This window comes from Lampetra planeri, chromosome 20, assembly GCF_965212315.1.
Source record: "Lampetra planeri chromosome 20, kcLamPlan1.2.h2, whole genome shotgun sequence".
Classification (NCBI taxonomy): Eukaryota; Metazoa; Chordata; class Hyperoartia; order Petromyzontiformes; family Petromyzontidae; genus Lampetra; species Lampetra planeri.
The window spans coordinates 4993789-5016203 of record NC_136126.1 but is presented as its reverse complement, the minus strand read 5'-3'; the positions used below and the strand labels follow the sequence as shown (position 1 = coordinate 5016203).

The following is a 22415-nucleotide window of genomic DNA, read 5'->3' as shown; positions in this document are numbered from 1 at the left end:
GGTAAAGTCACGTAGGTAGAAAATAAAATTAGGTGGGAAAGCATGATGACGGATGCTTGTGTTGCACCCGAAACGTCGTGATTTATTTTATTTTATACCTACGTGACTTTACCGAAAGAACCAAAGAATAATAATATGGCAATTCGACAGTTTGTTTCATTCATGCCGTCCTTTTTTTTAACCACCATACACGGCAGGTCACAAAATCTTTGCTTCTTCCCTCGCCCTGCTCCACACACTTTGCAATTTCCTCCCGTGGTCAACTCTTCAACAGTTCTTCTAGCCCTGGTCAAGTCAAGAAATGCGTTAAAACTCTTGCCCATTACAATTTTGATAGGGTTGTCAGCTGCTAGCAGCTCAACGTTTTGGGGCGTACGGACCCGTGCTCAGCAACTGTGCAAAAACAAACGAGTTGTCAACACGGGCATACAATACAAAACATTAACTCATTTATTTCCACATTGTTTTATCAACTTTTATCAATGAACGAACAAGAACTTTAAAATAGTTTAATTCGCAGAAGCAATGAAAAAAACTAAATCACCAAGAGATGTCAAAATATTACACGAGTTTCTGAGCTTATTAGGACGTGTATGCATGTTTACTTTGGGGCCAGTGTGCATTTTAAGTATGCATGTTTTCATTAAAACAATGTCTTGACCAAGTGTTTACAATAAATTCACATGTCTGCACAAAGATAAACCACCTTTAAACTGCATTTAGCTATGTTAAAAACTCATGAGTTTTTGATCTGTAAATCTCCAAAAGGTTATTAATGTGATGCACGACATTGGCAAGGCCTTGTAAACAGCTGATAACAGAAGTTTCTGTACACAGCAGTTGACCATTAAACCATCTTTTCAAACTTTGCCAATAACTTCAGAGCTTTGGACAGAATTATACATATGCTTTCTTCCCACCAATATTTTCCCATCACCAGCATGTTACTAGTGTAACAAAAACAACATAATAAAAAAACACCTTGAATATATTGTAAAAAAAAACACAACAACAAAATCAGCAACTCATTAGCAACAACCTTAAAGTGGCTGAAATTGCTTTGGTAAACCTTTATCAATCACCTCACAAAAGCAATGGGACATGTAACGAAATCGACAGTTTGCTTGTTGGGACAGATCTCAGTGCTGTTAGGAAAGCAGAAGAAAGATTGCTACTGTTGGGAACACAAAACACCACACCCCTCAACAAACAAAACAATTGCCATTACACCTCACACAAGCTGCGCTTGCCCTCCCATTGTCACCCAAGTGACTCAAGTTGAATTTCCCTGAACAAAGCATCCGACCAAACGCCATCCAGCCGCACAACGGCGTTCATTGCTTCTCATCTGCAAGTTGTAGCTTGTAGCCAACGGCCAACACAACGAACAACAGAAAAGACGGAAGACAAGTTTGGCAGAGAGGTGAAGAGTCGGGGCCCTTCATTATTTCATGGCCTCCCCCCCCCCTCCATCACTGGCAGTCGTGAAGTTGTCATTATCGCGAAGTGACTCCCAACACCCGTTTTAAGTTCTCGTAGACGACGTAGCTGATGCTGACGGCTGGGATCACCTTCATGAAGTTGGGCGCGATGCCACGGTACAGCCCTAGCGGGCCATCGTTCTTCACGATGTTCCGGAACAGCCCCACCATGGAGAGCTGCGGTCCTCCCTCCATGGACGCTGCGAGGTGGTGGCACAGGGTAATAATGAGGCATCGTATCTAATCGTTCACTCGCGCTTTCTCGTTCGAGCATGGATTGGCCGAGTGGGCCTGTGTACCTCTTGGTTCAGGATTCCCTGGTTCTGCTGATTAACCACTCAACACCCCCAGCACTACATTGCTTTAACATCAAAGGCAAAATAATCAAAATACAAGTATTCATTTAAATGTATGAATTTTTACAATGTTATCACACGTGTGTAAATTCCACAATACAGTGATTTAAAAAAACAATCTGTGGCGCCAAGAGATCTGACGATTCAATTAAAGTAAAATTTTGCCATCAGCTCAGAACAGAGACACACACCAAGCCGTGCGTGGCAAGAATCCCAGTGTTGACAGACCATCCAGTCAGAGGCGACACTGCAACATCTTCTTCTTGGTTCTTTCGGTAAAGTCACGTAGAAGGGAAGTAATAAAATAATAAAAATAAAACATAATAAAATAATTCTCACGACGTTTCGGCCACAACGCAAGCAGCCGTCCTCAGGTGGAGAACAGGTCCGTCAAGTAGAGAACAGGTCCGTCAAGTAGACAGAGCTTGACGGACCTGTTCTCCACCTGAGGACGGCTGCTTGCGTTGTGGCCGAAACGTCGTGAGAATTATTTTATTATGTTTCATTTTTATTATTTTATTACTTCCCTTCTACGTGACTTTACCGAAAGAACCAAGAAGATGCATCCCTGCAGTCACGAAAGCTTTAAATCGAAACTGCAACATCTCTCAAACAAACTCTTAGGTTTTTTCGGTAAAGTCACGTTGGTAAAAATAAATAATAGGCTCTTTGAGCCCCGCCCACCCCCCCCCCAACACGTCCCATTCATTGGCTACCACATTCAGATAAGCCCCTCCCCCCTCCTTAACTTGTATTTAAGAGCTTGTATGTTGGAATTTTGCCTCACTTGATACAGTAAATCTAGCTGTGACGGTCCCACCTGATGACGAAGACTTGTGTTGCCTCAGAAACGTCGTGATTTATAATTTTATTTCCATTCTTTTTATTTTATTATTTATTTTTCCCTACGTGACTTTACCGAAAAAACCTAAGAGTATGAATCCTTGCAGTCACGAAAACGTCAAATCTAGAATCTCTCAAAAACAAGATCAACGTGATATTTATACACTGCAATACAGCTGAAACCAGTGTAAACATTCGTCCCCTGCCTGCCAACTAAAACTGGCTAAATGAAAGCGACGAGGCTCGAGGGTGCCGGGGTGACGCTTGTCGTCGTACCTTGCGCCTGCATGCGCGTGCGGATCAGCGCGAGTGGGTAGCTGGCCACCTGCCCGCAGGAACTGGACACAGTGCCGCACGCCAGCAGGACCAGGATGCCGGGGTCCGCCGTGTCTTTGGCGTACTTAGTCAGCCACGTGTTTTTCAGCGTCTTTAAGAGCAAGCGAAAAAAAACACAAGCGGAGAATTTTAACGATGTAACAAACTACCATTAAGTCCGCCAAGGCAGAACACTAATCATGAAGCTAGACGAGAGGGTAATAGTAATTGTTTTTTACCCTTTTATCTGGCAACAAAACTGACACCTTTTTTGTTACAAGGAGTCATGTTTGCATAGACCACAATACCTGCGGTCGGAATGCAAACAAAAAACACAACTCTGATAATGTATGCACTGTCCTTGAAATTGATTGGTCCACACCCGAGACAGCTTTTCTTAGAGCCTAGTCTCACATGGTGTTGGACCAGATGACGCCAAAAGGCGCACAACTCAAAGACAATGCACCATCAGAGTATGATAGCTCGGGGTAAGCATTTACACCATTGAAACCTCCTTTGCCAGTAGCAAAATATGATAATTGTTTTTTTACCCTTTTATCTGCCAACACGACAGGAGTGGTAATAAAGCGGTAAAATTACGTTTAGTTGACCAGACTTCTACACGCTCTACAGTGTGGGTTGTGAAGGCGGGAGTCATACATATTATTGTACTGTCCTCTTACTGCCAACAACGTAGCCATGCAGCCAGTAACAACGTCTTTATTTATCATACTGCAAACGCAACATGTTTGTCAACAACACTGCCTTAATAAGAATCTGTATGCTATGATATAGAGGCCAGAAAGGTGGAGACACTTGTCTGACCCCTCGGTGCTGTGAACAAGGGCCACTGTGTGAAATGCCGCCTGTTATGTAATTATATTATTTTCAAAGGCAGTCTTATTGATGAATGTGAAGAGTTGTTTTTGTTGTCATTTGTGCACCGCTGCCAAGGAGCGTCACCAAATGACATGCGTTTTAAATACTGCAGGTCAAAACACTTCTCTCGTTCTGCTTCTTCTCTTGCACTGCCCGACTTTGGAACTCCCTCCACAATCATCTCTTATCCCAAGCGCTTATTAACCTCGCTCACTTACAAGAAACGTGTTCATTGTCATCGATTACAACTTTTAGAGCGCTCATTTGCCGCTGGATATCTGACATATTGGGCCCTCTGGGATTGTGCTCAGGCACTGGGTAACATACAAATTATGTTCACCCATCCAAGCATTATCCAGGCTAAACCCGACTTAGCAGCCCAAATCAGATTCCGAGATGTGACAAGATCGGGTGCATTCTGGGTTATTTGATCACAGACATAACAAAGATCCCCCGTATAGCCTTAACAGACTGTAGGGGCAAGTGCTATTAGCGAGCACCTATGAAGGCCGGAATGGTACACGAGGGGGTGGGTGGCCAGCACCACGCCAGGCCGCCTTTGTCTCCCTAGTGGGATGTCGACACTCCGCACTAGGTACTCATTTGAGGCTGAGTCGACCTAGGAGAGGCCCAGGACCGGTTCAGATAATCGACACTGGTGTTTGCAATGAGTGGGAATCAAACCCGGGTCGCCAGGTTCGTAGAGCAGCGCGCTAACTGTTATACTACCGCTCCCCACAACACACATGGTATAACACACACGTGTAGAACACAATTTTACAAAAATGCATTAAAATTAAGCATAATACATTCAAATGTTAAATATTATATACAATATTTATGAACAAGGGGTACAGACACATGTGGAAATATACATTAAGCTGTATGGCGTCATTTCCAATGCTACAGCTACATCTAGCTACACGCATTTAACCCATCCTTTGTGAGTCAGTCAGGCGATGGCGGACAGGAAGTGTTGCAATCGGCACTGACCTCGTAGATGGCCAGGTCTATTCCTGCATAGGGGATGATCCCAATGATGTTAGGCACATAGCCCTTGTAGAAGGCGATCACCCCCTCCTTCATGAAGATCTTCTTGGCGCAGTCCATCATGCCCGAGTACTGCCCCGTCTTGCGCAGCGTCAGCCTCGTCTTCATAACCTGCAGAGCAAAAACAAAAATGCGAAATCAAGGAACGTGACGCGTACGCTTGGATTCTGTAACGCTTTCCAATACGCGGTCGTCCTGGGAAGTGTTTAAATACGGCAACGTTACCTTACGAGCTGCACAATCAGACGACATCGAACATGATGATGTCGTAGAGAGTCGAGTTAAACGCATGACGTGAGATGTCATTGCCTTGACAATCGGAGTGGACTGCTTTCAGCGCTGCTTTTTTTTATCAGCAAGTTTTGGGTAACCCTTTGATCAATGCGACCAGTTTTCTGGAGGGTAAGTCGATGAATAGCAACACAACTTCATACTATTTTTTTTTTTACATTTGCGAGAGGTATTGTGACCTCAGTTGTAGACTGACAACAGAAGGCTAATGCATTAGCATCAATCTTAGAAAGCATTGAGGAAGCATTACCTTTGCAAACCTTTAATTTTGAACAGTATCTATTCCTCGCCGGTTACCTTGTGCGTAATTTAAGACCGTCTCTTCGATATGAACATTCTTCAATTGCGCACCATCATCCCATTCTCTTAAAGTGCCGTGGCTATGACCGTTGCATAATTGATTTTTGATGTTGTGGTTACTTTGTCGGCAGCATAGATAAGTGCTCACCTCCATCGGGTAGATGATGGTCTGAGCTGTGGCTCCAGCAAGAGACCCTGCCATGAAGCGTTCATGGATGCCCAGACTCACATTATTACTTCCGATGAACTTCTTTATCTGAGCAGAACAAAGTAAATCAAAAAGCAAATTTTTATCGCTGACACGACATAGTATTGTATCGATTAGACAATGACTAAACAATGCAATTGCATTAGAGTAGGTGGTGAGATGATGACCAATAACAAATACATCACCAATAATAACAATATGGCATCAATTAGGATTTAAATGTGAGGATGTCTTAATTATGCCATGTCAGGTTATGTGCCTCCTGTTATTTTGCTTTACCAAAATAAATATAGAATGTTTATTTAAATTAAGCATCTTTCAACGTAAAAACCTCAAAGTATTTCTAACACAAACCATCAGCCGCACGGCCTTCTGGGAGAAAATCATTTCAGCACCATTAATTGAGCCATGTCAGGTTTTGTGCGGCACTCTTCCTGGCACTTTGCTTCATTATGTCACCGGAGCTTAAATCTGAAAAGGCAACAGAGACGGCTTTCTACGACTCCTATTAACTCTCCGCCATCACACCTGTTCATAAGCCATGAACTTGATGGCGGTCTCCGGAGCGATTTTGATGACGTTCACCCCGTTTCCTCGCCACAATGACGCGATGCCGCCCTCCTTGATCATCTGCTTGAAGCCCGTCAGGATGCTGATGTTGTTGGATTTTGACCCGTGCACCTGCGAAGACAAACGCGACGCCACTGCAACTGTCAAACTGGAGGCAGGCTATGATCGACACGCAAAGGAGATGCCCTTGCTGCGAATTATAGCCACAATAACACGGCACATTCCTTTTGTAATCGTACGGCGTGCTGGGCTTTGCGCAAATTGCACCCGGGCCGGAAACGATGCATCGACGCATCATTGTGTAGTGACCCCTCCTCAGATGGGAAATTTAAGTATTATAATAATTGAATAGCAAAGGGACTTTTATTATGAAGGGTTGGTCAGGGGTTGGTCACGCAAAGGGACTGAGAAGATGAAGCGTCGGTCAGGTATGGATAGAACAAGGCTTGCCATGGTTAAGAAGTTAACGAAACGGCGAGTGCACGTGCATTGAGAGTACAAATTATGCAAAGTGTTTTGCTGTTGGGTAGGGCAATGAACCTTTTTAAGGCAGCAGTGAGTGCAAAGTCAGGGTGGGGCTTAGTAGTTTTTTATAAGGTGGGGTTAGGTGAAATGGATAAAAGTGACAGGAGAGCCTGTAGCTGGACTTTCATCTGGGTCAGACAGCCATCATCGTGCAGTGTCAAGGTTGCCTGCCAGCTAGTGAAGAGAAGCAGAGGAGATGTATCTGCTCGGGTTAGATGCGAGCAGTGCAGCAGAGCAGGTGTGCCTTCTGGGTAGAGAAGTGTGCAGAGTAGCAGAGGAAGTAGCTGCTCGAGGAGACCCAAGACGGATCGAGTGTGCTCGGTGAGATAACATTAGGGGTTTGGGTATGCAGCTAAAGGGGTATAAATATGTAAATAAGCCATGTTACAAAGTTTGCATTATAGTATTTCCTTTGGCTGTTAATTAAAAGCTTATTTTGGCTAAGTCCCGTGCCGTTCCTCAGTCGCTACAATTGCACAAGGACTCTGGAGCCAAATGAAAATGGGTTGAAATGTTTGCCTAAGAATAGATTATTTTTAATTATACAATTATTCATCAGTGATGTGCTTAGATATGCTACTCTTATATTAATTCAGAGACCAACGCGGGACAGGGAGACAGGCATTGCGATGGAGACAGAACGAGGTGGGATAATACGATACAGAAATATGAAAGACAAAAGAGTATAATACAGATGAGGCAGTACGAAAAGACAACACAAAGTACAACATGTGACAGTGCACAGTACGGTACAGATGAAAACTAAAATACAGTGGGAACAAGGCAAAATAGAATAGAGGTGAGACAATGCACAAAATACAGTACAAAACAGACACTACATACCACAAGAAAAATGAAATAATCAGGTACAAATGTGATATTCCAGAAATACTAGGCACACGCAAAGGCTGTGCTCATCTCTCAGGCTATACAATATGCCGGGACGGAGACCACAGGAAACACTGCAGACTGACGTGCAGTGACAGCATTTTGGTCACCAACGTATGCAACCAAATTAAGGTGCAAGACTTAGTATTATGCACTGGTGTACTTAATTACATCAATGTGCGGGGAAAAAACAACAAACTAAAAACAGAACTGATTTTTGTGTTTAGTTTCTTGTCCTTCTCCCGCAACTCCGATTAGCACGGTTGGCTACGTGCGGCACGAAAGAAGTTCAGCATACGTACATCAATAACAAATTGTAAACATAAGCCAATTATATTGGCTATAAAGAGGCACAAAAACTATTGTATTTAACCATCAAACCACCTTATCGATGCGATGCATCAAATCGAGAACGGGCTAAATCCCTGCAGCCGCAGATGGCATGTACCACAGCACAGTGCCCGCATGAAGGTTGTCCAGGCTCATTATGTACTGCACGCACAACAGCACGGTACCTGCATGAACACTTTCATGCGGTCGAGGGGGGCGGTGCCCGTCCTGGACACAGCGCCGGCCGCCCCCCCCGGCCATCAGCTGGCGTAGCCACATGCCCGACTTGCGCTCCTCCTCCGTGAACTCGTCGGGCACCGTCAGACTGTCCCCCACATCGAAGATCTGTGCACACAAAGAGAGAGAGGGGACGGAGTGTTCGTGGGCGTCCGTGCCGGTGGGCATCCGTGAACACCGTCAAACGGGAATACAGTCGAGTTTCAACTCGTCTAAAGACCTGAGGACGGCTGCTTGCGTTGTGGCCGAAACGTCGTGAACATTATTTTATTATGTTTTATTTTTATTATTTTATTACTTCCCTTCTACGTGACTTTACCGAAAGAACCAAGAAGATAAATTCCTGCAGTCACGAAAGCTTCAAATCGAAATGTAACGTCTAAAGAAGTCACAAAATAATCGAGGCCTTCATGAAATGTTACCGTTTAAATATTACAGCTGCACTTTTCTTATCTTCGTAGTGTCTTATCAGCAGTCCATAGCAAACTCAGGAAGGAAGCAATGATAACGTCAACAACGAGCCCACCGTTTTCGAATCTCCGTAATGCGTGCAGTCATTAAACCCTTCCTCTACGCCTGCCTCTTCAAACACAAGGTCTCCCATTCGACACGGACGAATGCAGATCGCAGTGCTGCGCATGCAGCAGTAGAGACACCGCACCACTGCAGCTGTCGCGCACCTGCACCGTCACATTCCGTTGGTGTTGCCGCCAGAGTACAGCGGCTCTTCTCAGGACAGACACCGAATTTTATGCTCGCAGTAATGCGCTTTCGTTTGGTAATCGCCTTAACTCAAACCACTGTACATTAATAGACACGCGAGACCGCCGGCACACAGAGCCAATTCTGTGCCAGAGAAGTCATCACTCCTGTTCGCAATTTGCACTTTTAATGATGAGCCCATTGAAAGAAGGTTGGATGTTGTATTTTTGTATTGTTTGTTGTTGTAGCTTGCTGACCCTCCCCCCTACTGGACATCTGTGAAAAAGAGATTCATAGCTCATTGGATTCATCCAGTCTAAATCAAGATTCTGATTCTGCAGATTAGTGACCAAGCCATCTTTGCAGGTGAAAGTCATCGTCAATACTCTGGCTCACGTTCTTCTAAATTTCACAATCTATAGTAATGCGCCTAAGGCAGCTTTCCTAAATAATATAAATGTCATGGCTTGTCTGATGAGATGTAGTCCCATTAGATTTTACAGATACTGACATGAAACGCGGTAGTCTGTAACATTGTGCTCAACTGCTGTTACATTGCGTTTCCTGTACGTACAAAGTGTGTCGCTGTCGAAATTGGACAGAGCCAAGCCTCTTGGCACAATCTGCCCTGTTCACCTACTATCCAACAGTTCCTTGGAAAATAATGAGATCTTTGCAAAATTTCACAAACTGAATTTTTTAAATGGAATATTTCCTTACGTATATATGAAGAAAAAAAAATTACCTTGTAGACCCATATGTAAGCAGAGGTATCTGAACAGGAGTTTAAGACATCATTAATGAGACTAAAGAGTTAAAAAGTCATGGTCAGGCGACGTGTAATTTTAGCACACTACTGACGTCACTGCAATGTCATTTCAGCATGTTTTTCTGCACCAATGCAGCTCAAAAATATGTTCAGCAACAATGCTTCAAACTCACGTTGGACAGCCCAGGAAATGCAAGACTAAATAAGTACAAATCAAAAAAAAATCCATTAATTGCACATGTCACCGCGAACGGCTTCACGACGACCCACGCCGGAAGGCCGCACTCACAGTGGAGTGCTTCCAGTAGAGGATGATTTCACGGATGTTCGCTGCCGGGTGCAGGAGGTGGTAATCCCTCCACTCACTCCAGTCTATGGTCATCGTGCCATCCTTGTCCATGCTGTAACCGGCAGGGAGGGTTGCACATTACTCTGAGCAAGCACCATATCATATTCTTCGACGGCGATGCACGACGGTGCTCTAAAATGACAAAATCTCAAGATTTCCCGAGATGCACATTTCACCTTTAGACTGAATGTAATGCATCTTGCGAATATTGTAATTTTTGCAGGGGGCTACATTGTCAGCAGAGGGCCGGGCAGCGAAATCCATTGTTGCGCTGTATCATGTTCCAACGGCGACGCTCTCCCACTTTCAACCCGCAACGACCAGCGTGGTGAAGTATGGTCAAATAACCCCAATGACCCACCCCGCACGGGAAGGCCCTCGTTTATCAATGCTTTGACAAACAGCTACGCGTGAACACGCGCACAATGTATTTCCTACACTTGCAGACATGCAAGAACATTGAAAAGAACATCTTGTGGTCAAATTCTTTATTCTAAATAATGGTCAACACATGCTGTGTTTATTTTAACACCTCGTCGTTTATTACGGCGCTACATTCTCAGTCTGAAGGTGAAATTGGCTATCATTTTGGGAATGGACAGCCTTGCATGCCTTCAAGCAATGAATAGCACCATTATTTAAAACGAACGTCCTGTTCTCTTTAAGCAATGGAACGCTGCGATGAAGCATGCCGATGGCGACAATAGACTAAAGAACACGACATGTCCATGTGTGACCAGTCACCTCTTGAACACCCAGGGATTACCCTCAATTCCATTTCAGTTAGCCAAATGAGCTGGTGCAGGTGTTTCAGCACACACGCATATCCAATGGGTTTCAATCAATAAGCATTTGGTTATTTTATATGTTGTCAGGTAAATAATACCGTAGAAGTGGTTTAGGGCAGTGACATTTTTTTTCTTAGATCAATGGGGAGAGCGTGTTTAAATGCTGGAGCACCAATCGAGGGAAAAGGTTATTTTGACACTATTAATCAGGTCATTAAAATGTAGAAAGAGTGTGCAGTTATTGAGAAAAAAAATAATGACAAGGCTTTAAATAGTTTAATATGTTTTCTTTAAAAAAATAAAAATCTGAATGAAAATATTTATTTGTATTGGAGAAATCTATTTTGCACAGATGTCCAGTAATGTTGTATCACCTACGTTCAAGCACAAATAAGTAAAAACTCACCAAGCTCGTCACTAAGACTGATTTACAGTAGGAAAAAAAATAAGAGGGCTAATGCCTTAGGTGAATACCATTCGTCAGCGTAAAATAATACATATGGGAGTGTCCCTGTCACAGTATATTGGTCATTGTCTTTCATGTAAAACCTACCAGAGTATAACATTTCTGATATAAGGGTAGCATGAACGATGAATGTGGTGATTTGTATTTGAACTTGTGCTTGGAAACTACTGCCAATTATAAATAATTTGTTTATCCATTACATTTCAGCACAGTACTTGCCGAAGACAAAATCACTCGTCAGATCTCAGAAGCCAAGCAGGCTTGAGCCAGATCACCACTTCGATGGGTGAACACCAGCACTTGGCAGGTGGTGACATCATGGAGCTGTGAACTGGCCTGAACGATGACAGTGCCGAGTGTCATCTCCTTCGATTTAAAGCTTTCGTGACTGCAGGGATTCATCTTCTTGGATCTTTCGGTAAAGTCACGGAGAAGGGAAATAATAAAATAATAATATAATCATTTTTTATTTTATTATTTCCCTTCTACGTGACTTTACCGAAAGAACCAAGAAGATGTCATCTCCTTATTAAGCGGACGCTTTCTCCGCTTGCGTAAATTTTTCTCACGATCGAAGCCACGCCCTCGAGACTCGGCGAGGCTTTCGTGGGTGAATAACTGGCCTTGTTATTGTCATTTCACTGATGTCATGAGCATTTTGAGACAACTTGTGAATTCTGGACAACGAAGGAATGTCACGATCACAAGAATGATATCCAACACGTTTGCTACCACCAAGTGGAAGGATGGAGAATGACAAAGAACGCCTACAACAGCAGATCAGTTGGCTGACTGGGGTGAAGGTCGCTTCAATATATACCGTGTAATATTCATGGACCTAAATATGTGTGTGTGTACGTATGTATGTATACACATTGCCGATGAAACTACTACAAAGACTTCGTTGGCCATGTTGAAGCTTGCATCGTGAAATTGAATGCAGGAACTGTATATTCATTTCAGTTGTATGGAGCAGCTATATGCACAAGAGGGCATGCCAACTACTTACAAATTGATTGTGCCAAACATTTTCCCCCTCCTGATTCTGCCGGATTAGTGAAGGCAAGGAGGAAGGAATGAAACAAGTATTTAAAGACAATCGAAAGGAGAATGTTTGAAAGGGCTAAAATAAAACCCACAGATACGTTGGTAAGATCACAGTGCAAAATAAGAAAAGACTTAAGCGTTGACGATGATTTACATAGAAGCTTGTCAATTTTAAAATAAGAGGTTGTGAATGAGGATTATAGAACAAAGGATTAGGTTACAATTAAAACGTGTTGTTATTGTTACTGGAAGTGTGTACTATAAGGTTAATCAGGTTATATATATGTGAATTTGCATTCGTCAAGTTATCAATGGGATATGCCCTGCTATTCAAAACTTAGTAGTCATGGTACTTTGTCTTAATTTATGATAAACATACAAATAATTATGCTAAATATATGAGTATCGTGACGTTAATTGTTAATAAGTAGGGAGTGGTGTGTGTAGCCATATGTTGGGTAATGATAACAGAACTATTCATCGATTACATCAGACTGCACTGAAGGAAACTGTACAGCATGAATAACGTTATCTTAGAAGCTATTTAAAACTTTTTTAAAAAGTGGAATGCACTGTTATTTTAAACAGGGAGAAAGTAATCGTGTTTAGATCATTTAACATTTAATGTTAAGTAACAACACTAGACATGTTTGAAAACTTTTTTTTATCTGGTAATTATAAGAATAAAAATGTATGTATGTAGTAGCTATATAAAACAGCTCCTGCAATTTGTCCAGAAGAATATTCAATCATGTTTTACGTAAGCTAAACTGGGTCGCAACTAACATCGGAGTAAATTTATGCTGTTGAAAATGAGTACCATGGTATTTGATATGTACAGGGAAGTAGACCTCGTCACTGTTGTTGAAGGTACTAAATGAGAGAGATTGTCAGAGACACGTTAAGTGGAAAACCGTGGAAATTCAAGCGAACTCTGCACGTGCCGAACCAAGCGATTACGGTCAGAGAGAGACATACGCACATTGACGGATGTTACGCAAATCACTCGGGGTCCCCCCATTTGACGTGGCAGAGAAAATGAGATGCAAGAGGGGCACACGAAACTTTGGGCGCATGCACGCGCGCGCTTGCCGCCGCAACGAGACGACACCGGGGGATGTGCCGCTGCCACGCGCGGCAACTCGGCGAGTGGGCGATAGCTTCACAGTTAATTTACATAGAAACACTTTTAAAAATATTCCTGTACTGTTGAAATGTCAGCTCACAAAAAAATAACACTCGGGCTAACATATTTACATGGTGCAGAAAATGTGTCTAATGTTTAATCTGATTATGCAATGCTGTTATATGCAGCAGAGAGATAATGCATAACGCTTCTGGACAACTACTCACAAAATAATTGTCTTACCTCCTGAGGACTTTCTCAGCCTGCGAGAGGCTGATCTCGACTCCCAGACTTTGGAGCGATTGCACGATCTCGGCGGCATCGATGCGTCCTGCCGTGGACTCAACGTTAGAACAAAACAACTTGACTACAAACACACAAACACGAGGATCTCCCGTGTAGTCCGAACAGATTGTTGGGGCAGGTACTGTTATCGAGCACCTATCAAGGCTGGCACGACACACGACAGAGTGGGTGGACAGCACCATGCCTGGCCGCCTTTGTCTCCCTAGTGGCGATGTTTACACACCGCACCAGGTGCTCATTTGATGGTTCAGATAATTGTCACTGGTGTTGGACACGAGCGGGAATTGAATACAGGTCGCCGGGTTCCTAGCACAGCGAGCGAACCGCTGCACAACGCTCCCCACACAACAAACACAGCACCAGCATATACAAGCAGTTCCTCAGTGTCTTCCGTATCAAATCATAGTGACACACAGGTTCAGACTATTTGCTGGATGTTGGCCTCCCCATGCAGTGGTGAAGCATGGTTGGCATGGACCCTGGTACAAGGAATGAAATGCGACCCTCTGTTCAATTTCCCCTCTCTTGTTAGCCCAGAACCTGGGCCCCTTTGGCCTGTGGGTTGCAGTACAATCGCATCGCTTGTATAATCTATAGCTATGCCACTGTCCCTACGCTAAAGGTCGCAACCGGGTACCCGATACCCGTACCCTACCCGATACCCGGCTACCCGTACCCGGCCGGGTACGGGTACCCGTTTGCGACCCTGGTGCGGCCGGGTACGGGTAAGGAATCAAAACCCGTTTGCGACCTCTGCCCTATGCCATGACGGTCATGGAGGTTGTTCGACCATACTTCACCATGCTGGTCTGTGCGGGTTGGTAAAGCGGTGGGCTTGGGAGGTTCGGCTCCCGGGACCGGTTCAGATATCGCTCACCACAGATGTTAGCCATGGTCGGGAATCAAAACTCAGGTTGACGGGTTCACAGCACAATGCGCTAACCACCACACTACCCCTAACATAACTGATCATGGTTATCTATAAATAAGATACTCAAATTATATTTAATAGACATTGTACAGAATGTGATGATTTTAAGATGCCTATTTTTGAGGTGGTCAGGGTATCTCATAACACCGAGGCAAATCATTGATTTTGAATAAAAGGCAGCAATCTGTCACGAACTGGATTCTCAGGTATAGCAAATGTATGGTCTCAGTCCATCACCAGTGCCTGTAGTAAATTACATTTCCACTTTTATCTTGTTTATTCTAGGCTTGCAAATTAAAAGTTTTAGTTTGGCATGGCACGTGAAAGCTTCTTTGCTCGACAAATAAAACGTGTGCCATTAATGTCGATAGAGACGCCCTATTGAAGTGACTTCAGAAGTGCCCGACTGTGGTTCTGACGTGATATTGCAGGGAATTTCACGACCACAAGGGGGTACACATTGCTAGCTGTAAGAGTTCCAAATGTTTTTTTCTCCATCTCATGACAAGATAGCCGACAGAAAAATAATATTATCATCAACTGTAGGGACAACTAGGTTACTGTGTCAATATATGACCCTTACATGTGATATAAAGATTTAGTATACTGTACTAAATGTGTACTATTGTATTGTACTTCAGTGCTCCCACATCTATGTTCCACACCTTCACCAATCTGCACTGGCAAGAGTGGTGAAATATGGTCAAACAACCCCCAAGACTCACACGGCGTGGAATGGGCCCTCATTAAGCAGTGGATTTACAAAGGGCTGTACATATACGTGCCATGTGCCCTTTAATAATTAAGAGTACCATATATTATAATTGCCATCGTGTTTCATTTATCCAGCTTGCGGCGTACATGTTTGACTGCCAAACAAACTGTGACACATGCCAGTGCACGCTTGTCGTGGTGATTCAGGGCTGTTACCGTCATTGTTTTTATCGAGGCTCTTGAAGACAAGTTTCAGCTTCTTCTCGTGGTCCCGCAGGTATTTCACAAACTCCTCGAAGTCCAGTTGCCCATCCTGGTCTTTGTCTGAGATCTTGAAGATTTCCTGCACTCCAGTCAACAGCACAAGCCCAGTCGTGTAATTAACCTGAAATGTAAATACTCATCTTCTTGGTTCTTTCGGTAAAGTCACGTTGCTAAAAAATGAAATTAATAAAAATAAAACAATAAAAATCACGACGTTTCGGAGGCAACACAAGTATCCGTCATCAGGTGGGACCGTCACAGCCAGATTTGCTGCATCAAGCGAATCTGGCTGCATCAAGTAAATCTGGCTGTGACGGTCCCTCCTGATGACGGAGACTTGTGTTGCCTCCGAAACGTCGTAATTTTTATTGTTTTATTTTTATTAATTTCATTTTTTACCTACGTGACTTTACCGAAAGAACTAAGAGTATGAATCATTGCAGTCACGAAAGCTTCAAATCTAGAACTCATCTTCTTGGTTCTTTCGGTAAAGTCACGTAGAAGGGAAATAATAAAATAATAAAAATAAAACATAATAAAACAATTCTCACGACGTCTCGGCCACAACGCAAGCAGCCGTCCTCAGGTGAAGAACAGGTCTGTGACATTCAATTAATGACATTCAATGTCAGCGTCTGAATGACATTGAATGTCATTCAATGACATTCAATGACATTCAGACGCTGTCTTCCCGACAGACCTGTTCTTCACCTGAGGACGGCTGCTTGCGTTGTGGCCGAAACGTCGTGAGAATTGTTTAATGTTTAATTTGTATTATTTTATTATTTCCCTTCTACGTGACTTTACCGAAAGAACCAAGAAGATGAATCCCTGCAGTCACAAAAGCTTTAAATCGAAATGTAAACACTGTGATGGTATCGACTAGTTGGACGATGCATACCCATCAACCCATACGATTTACCCTGTATTCTTGTACAGGGAAATTTAGTTCAGGTTCATACGGCTTACAGCCATTTCAAAATGGATAAATATTTGTTTTGTCTATTTTTTTTGTGTTTCTCCCTTATGATGGGACTTTGTAGGATGAACGTTGAGATTTATAAGGGCACGGGGTGACCAACAAGGTCTGAATTGGTCTTGACTTGAAAACTGCATTCTTCTACAACTATTGAGTTCCGCCTATGACCAAAGCGCGCAGAATGTGCTCCATCAAATATCTCAGATGCTCCGCAAGGCTGAGATGAGACAGTGCTTGGATGGATGACCACCAGGGACAACAGGTGCTATATGCTGCAGAGATATGTGGCGAGTAGCATAGGTCAGTGCAGCTAAATTCATGAGTTTACTGTCCTTACATGCCCGACGTCTATTCTTTCTGCCTTCAAGAACCGGCGTGGTGAAGTATGAGCATAGATCCTGTGGGGAGGCCCTTCAACGAGCAGTGGATTGACAACAAGGGCTGTGCACTACACCACCACACTATTAATGGTTCCAGAACTGCTCGCTGATTTATTTGTACTGAACACACCTGAAGATAGTGCTATGAAACACCCCCCAGGCCATCCGTTTTTTTGTTGCTGGAAGTGTTTACCGATTATAAACTGGACCCAAATGTATTCCACCAATGCAAACATCTCCCAGGTTGTTTTTTGAACCGTGACATCAGGTTCCATATAATATACTGCTCTTCCAATGTATGTGGTTTGCACACATCCATGACTAATGCCCTGCTAAAACAATTCACGTCCAAAGGCCAGTGCAATAACCTGCAAGTAACAGGCAAATTTAGAAATAGCTTGCACAAATAAACCAATACACGCAAGTGCGGCCACCATAGGTGGCACATGACCATGCTTTACTGCCATACATTGGCTATGTGGTCTTTGATGATTGATAGTCACCAGGCAAGCAGATAGCACAGATCCCAGCAGTTGCTGTACCTTGGCATCACCATGAAGTTGAAACTCATTCAAAATGCCCGTCCATATTTAGAGTTAATAAAATGACAAATACTGCAGTATATCTGTTACAGCTTCAACGTGTGCAGGAGTGGAATCTGTAGGGGAGTTTGGCTTGAGTAAACACGCAGATTTGGAAGCATATTGAATCATTGTACTTTGCAATCACAGGGTTATTTGTTACTCAAGTGTACTGCATTAAGAACAAGTTATGGTTTACAGATGAAAACGCAAGTGGGGTTTAGGGGCACAACCAGGGTGTGGTCTTTATCTTTTGAAACTGTAACTGGTTTTGCCTGTTTTAGGATGCGAGTGAACTCTAACAGTCCCCCTTATTAGAGGCTAGTTTTGTAGACGCTGTACCCAGTTGTCAAGAGCCATACAACTCCAGGTATAACTCGAGATGCATTCCCAGCAGCTCGTTTACACAGTTTGCGTCGACGAGACACGATAACGACTTCAGGCGGTAACCCAAATTATCTGGGCCCGTTTTGCTTCACTCCATGGCTCTCCTGACAAGCCTACATCTTTTCATTTTAGCCGAATCAAAATACTGAAGGTTGTAGGTGACGGAAACGTTGTAAATGTCATCTAACAACCAGCCCATATGGTCTTGATATTTTACGAGCAAGAGTTTGTAGGAAAGTCTTATTAGTAAGTATTTCTCAGAAAGACCTGCCCATCTTCCCATCTCACACTTAAGTTCTGGAGGAATGAAGTCAACTCAAGTCGACTAGAGTTGGCTGTCCCATGGATATGAAGTAGTTGTTTGTTCATCGGGCAGTTGTTGGAGGCGGCTCGTGAAAGACGCTACTGATCAGTTGAAGGCAGTCGCCCGCCAACAACAACGGAGGGCAGAGGAGCGACGCTCACAACAACGAGCGGAGCGCCGGGCGGATAAAATGCAGCAAGTTGGCACAGTAGGGGGTGCAGCTGGTGCATCTACAGGTTATCTCAGTCAGCCCACCTATGGCACCTGCTGGGTCTATCCCGTGACCTCCTGTCAGCGAGCCTTTGACACTTCACGTGGCCTCAAAGTGCACCTGGCCTGGCACGGGCGCCGTGGCGACGTCACCATCACTGAGTTGCGAATGGTGGGTATTGGTATTGGTTGGTGCACGCCTGTACAGTCATCCAGCGCTATGGAGGTAGCGAGGGTTGGTGGATTCCACTCGAGGTGCCATAATCCTGGCTCGCCAGAAGGCAGTACTGCAAGTGGCCTAATCGCCATCCGGCTCCATCTGTATGGGTATAGAGCGTTGCTCCCTCGAGCGCGTGGGTTTTCATCCGGGTGCTCCGGTTTCCACGCAAATGTAAAATAAACTCATTAAATGGCTCAAAACATCTTAAAAAACAAATACTGTACCGAATCCTCCTGCCAAAACTAGAGTGCTGCCATTTTGTGTGGCTTTCCTGGATAAGAAAATTATTACATAATGAACCCGATCCAGAATGTCTTTAATCTCGACATCTAGTCGTGGCCACAAACTCCAATGAAATAATTTACATAAACGGATGCTGACACACAAAATAGTTTGTTGCACGGTCCACTCCACTGCTGCCCTACGAAGTCGTGTGTGCGGGGTGGAGCTGAAACTTTACCCAACGCTGGCAAAGCCTCAAAAATGCTTTATGCAGTGAAAAACTCAGATGCTTGCCAGTGCTCCTTGGCCATGGAATCAACAACTAACACACGACGCTTCAAGCCAGCTGTATCAGGAGAAAATATTGTACTGTACTTTGCAATAAGACCAGCGGCATATGTGCGTACAGGGTGGTCCAGACGTCTTGGGACCTCCATTTAATTCTCTAAAACTTAACATTTGTAAAGTAAGGTTTACTTAAAGCAGAAATGAATATGTAAAGGAACAAAAATGTGGGGGGCAAATTAATGGGGGGGGGGGGGTCACAATACATCTGGACCACCCTGTAAAAACTCACACAGCGTCACATTGTCCCATCCACACGTCTCCAGATTCCCCAAACCGTGAATGTTATTGCAATTTTTATAGTCAAAAAGAATTCTCTTGCCACCACTGTGACAACAGTGCTCATTGTTAACGTAACTTGTCACAACAGACATCAAGTCAGTCTTGCGCAGGACATCTTTACTGAGACCAACTCAATTTTGGCAAACAAAACCACGTGAATGTGGAAAAGACCCTGCCAGACATTTGCAGAAAAATACTTTTAAAGTGCGGCTAATTGGGCCGTGACACCGACGAACAATGTCCCAAGGCTGTGGTGAGAATAAAAAAAAAGAGTTGTTCCGTGATCTGTTTATAAAGCCATAATCAACGTTTTTGGGTTTAGATCGCGTTATTTATAAATGTGTCGTAACCCTCCACCACCCGACACGGCCAATCAGTAAAAAAGTGTCACGTTGACAAAAGACAAACATTTATAAATAACGCGATCTAAACCCAAAAACGTTGATTATGAATAATATTGGTCGCGAAAGCCTACGTGTTAAACTGTTTATAAAGCGTTAACACTTAAGAGCAAGCAACTCCGTACGAACTAGAGACACAACCGCTGGGCTTGAAGACATATTTCCATTACCTTGGCCGCACCCGTTCCAGTGTAGCCCATGGTCTTGAGGCCCTCTCGAAGTTCGGAAATATCTACCCGTCCATCCTTGTTGGTGTCCAGCTTATCGAAGAGCTCAGACATCTTCTTCTCATGCGACGCTTCGCGACCATCCCCTTCTCCAGGCGCGGGGCTTGGCTCACACGCGGCCCGGGGCAGGAGGGCCCGAACCCAGCAGCTCGCGAAGGAGAATAGGCTGGCCATTCTCGAAACTTGTACGATTTCAACCTCTACGGGAAGAAAAACAAAAAATTGCAAAGTATAAAACGAGGCAAGGGCCCCTTTGCAAAATGTCTGGAGCAGAAAAAAATATATACTTTCCTATCTGCTTTAACTTGTACTGCAGAAGTGAATGCACTCTTTTGCTATGTCTGAGCTTACAAATACTGCACCGATAATTCTTTAAAAAAATATAAACACCCCAAAGAGGACCAATGGACGGGCGGTTGTGTTATTGTTCCCAACTGCGTGACAGCCAAAATAAGCGAGCGCTGACAAACAGTTCCCTTTACTTTTTCGCAAGGATTTGAAATGTCACCCTTCTCACCCCTTGTTGGCTGGGGATTGCACACAATTGCTGCTGTGTGATCACTGCTCTGCTGCTGCTGCTCTTAAACCCACTGATGCTGATCTTAAATCCACTGATGCTGATCTTAAACCCACTGATGCTGATCTTAAACCCACTGGGTGCTGCTCTTAAGCCACTGGGTGCTGATCTTAAACCCACTGGGTGATGATCTTAAACCCACTGGGTGATGATCTTAAACCCACTGATGCTGCTCTTAAACCCACTGACGCTGATCTTAAACCCACTGGGTACTGCTCTTAAACCCACTGATGCTGATCTTAAACCCACTGATGCTGATCTTAAACCCACTGATGCTGATCTTAAACCCACTGGGTGCTGATATTAAAAACACTGATGCTGATCTTAAACCCACTGATGCTGATCTTAAACCCACTGATGCTGATCTTAAACCCACTGATGCTGATCTTAAACCCACTGATGCTGATCTTAAACCCACTGATGCTGATCTTAAACCCACTGATGCTGATCTTAAACCCACTGATGCTGATCTTAAACCCACTGATGCTGATCTTAAACCCACTGATGCTGATCTTAAACCCACTGATGCTGATCTTAAACCCACTGATGCTGATCTTAAACCCACTGATGCTGATCTTAAACCCACTGATGCTGATATTAAACCCACTGATGCTGATCTTAAACCCACTGATGCTGATCTTAAACCCACTGATGCTGATTTTAAACCCACTGATGCTGATCTTAAACCCACTGATGCTGATCTTAAACCCACTGGATGCTGATCTTAAACCCACTGGATGCTGATCTTAAACCCACTGGATGCTGATCTTAAACCCACTGATGCTGATCTTAAACCCACTGGATGCTGATCTTAAACCCACTGATGCTGATCTTAAACCCACTGATGCTGATCTTAAACCCACTGATGCTGATCTTAAACCCACTGATGCTGATCTTAAACCCACTGGATGCTGATCTTAAACCCACTGATGCTGATCTTAAACCCACTGATGCCGCTCTTAAACCCACTGATGCTGATCTTAAACCCACTGGGTACTGCTCTAAACCCACTGGGTGCTGCTCTAAACCCACTGATGCTGATTTTAAACCTACTGGTTATGATCTAAACCCACTGGTTATGATCTTAACCCACTGGGTGCTGCTCTAAACCCACTGGGTGCTGATCTTAATCCACCGGCGGCTTGCTCAACCCACTGCACTTACACCACAACCGCAACACAACCCGACCAAAGATTCCCAGAAAGTTGCGCTCCGCTAAACTGTGCAGGTGGCTTACTTACAGTGCTACGAACGAGGGAGAAACAACGACAGCAACAACAAAAAAACCCCAAGCAGATAAGCCCATTGACAAAGCGGCACGCTCACCAACGCCCCGAACAAATATGCACCAACGAGGCAGTCAGTGGTCGGTGTGGTTCCGCCGTCCTCCCGATGACACAACGGAAAGAAGCTGCAGACGAAAGCCAACCACTCTCCTGCATACTCAGCAGACCCCACTGCAGTGTCGTCTTCGCCAATTGCAGAGAGTGGTGTTGCCGTGTTGCAGGAAGGGGGTTGAACTCTTTCTCGAGAGAGAGAGAGGGGGACTTAGAGGAGGGGTCTTT

General features: G+C 44.1%; 1 protein-coding gene across 1 annotated transcript; it reads right to left on the bottom strand.

Annotated features, from left to right (window-relative positions):
• Positions 1–427: 427 nt before the first annotated feature.
• Positions 428–22312, bottom strand: LOC144724323 (mitochondrial adenyl nucleotide antiporter SLC25A24-like). The gene is given in 12 exon segments (XM_078603353.1): positions 428–1681; positions 2957–3107; positions 4868–5035; positions 5664–5771; positions 6252–6404; positions 8222–8290; positions 8292–8381; positions 10034–10145; positions 13764–13851; positions 15688–15814; positions 20217–20473; positions 22177–22312. Coding segments are annotated over 11 exon segments (1482 nt in total). The 5' UTR covers positions 20448–20473; positions 22177–22312; the 3' UTR covers positions 428–1496.
• Between the last annotated feature and the right edge of the window lie 103 nt (positions 22313–22415).